At 38.2% G+C, this 1,049-nt stretch overlaps 1 protein-coding gene across 1 annotated transcript in view; it reads right to left on the reverse strand.

Annotated features, from left to right (window-relative positions):
- pdia5 (protein disulfide isomerase family A, member 5) overlaps positions 1–1,049 on the reverse strand; it is a 65,106-nt gene that overhangs the window by 49,610 nt on the left and 14,447 nt on the right. Inside the window, exon 3 of the mRNA XM_008435393.2 lies at positions 838–925. Within this exon, the coding sequence (XP_008433615.1) occupies positions 838–925 (88 nt within the window). The remainder of the gene's footprint in view (positions 1–837; positions 926–1,049) is intronic.

Genomic DNA, 1,049 nt, shown 5'->3' on the forward strand with positions numbered 1-1,049 from the left:
TTATTACTTCCGTTTTAGGCAACTCTATGGCTGTGACTGCATGACACAGTAATCATAGCCCCACAAAAACAAATATTGTTCTAAACAAATAATCTATTTGTAATACGCCTCTTTCAAACACCAATCACATAAAGAAGTGTGATTTGTGTCCCAAAACTGCACACAGTAACTAAATTCAATCATATTTGCAAATTTTATTGTTATTTATTGATACAGTCATTGAACAAACTGTGGAAAGTCCCAACAACACAGACCGTTTTGTGTTTTTTTAGACACTAACTGGAATTTATCAGAATAAAGCAGAATTCTCATCACGAAAAGAAATTTATCATGATAAATTTATCACGATAAACGATACGATTAATGCCCACACCACGGTTTCAACAGAAGCTGCTGGAAAGCACATAATATATTCTCAGAAAATAAGAGAMACGCTGTAAATCTTAATAGACGAAGCAGCTTGTGTGGCAGTGACCATGTTAGAGAAACATTAGGCATAATTTGTGTTTTCATAAAAAAATAAAAAAAATAAAAATTGCGTACAGCAAACAAAGAAACTGACCGAAAGCATTAAAGCAAGTACTGCATTAGACCCAGAGCTTMATCTGCTCTAATAAGGCCAAGCAGGCCTTCTGATTGGCCCTCTACAATAGAAACTGTGGAAAAGAATCATTTAYGCCTCAGTGAACTATGGATTATGACAGAAACTACTTTTTAGAGTTAGTCAGAAAATCTCCCAGACAAAGAGAGTGTAAGTGTGAAACGAGCATAGAAGTAAAAAGGAAAAAAAAAAACAAAGAAACTCGGGAGATTTATTYCAATCTTCCAATTACTTACCCACAGTTGACCCACGCAATGGTCCCCTGGCCCTTCACTGTTTGGGCAACGTTAGACAGCAGCTTCAGATAGGAGTCCCCCGATGTAGCTGTGGACAGAGAATAAAATGATCAGCCTCATTACCCAAACGGGTTTACAGCCCAGACAAGACGCAGATAACGCCGTCAATTCGGACAAAGAGACGGCGGGTTGGATTACAGCCGCGGGGATCA

The sequence above is a fragment of the Poecilia reticulata genome, linkage group LG2 (assembly GCF_000633615.1).
Source record: "Poecilia reticulata strain Guanapo linkage group LG2, Guppy_female_1.0+MT, whole genome shotgun sequence".
NCBI classification, from domain to species: Eukaryota; Metazoa; Chordata; class Actinopteri; order Cyprinodontiformes; family Poeciliidae; genus Poecilia; species Poecilia reticulata.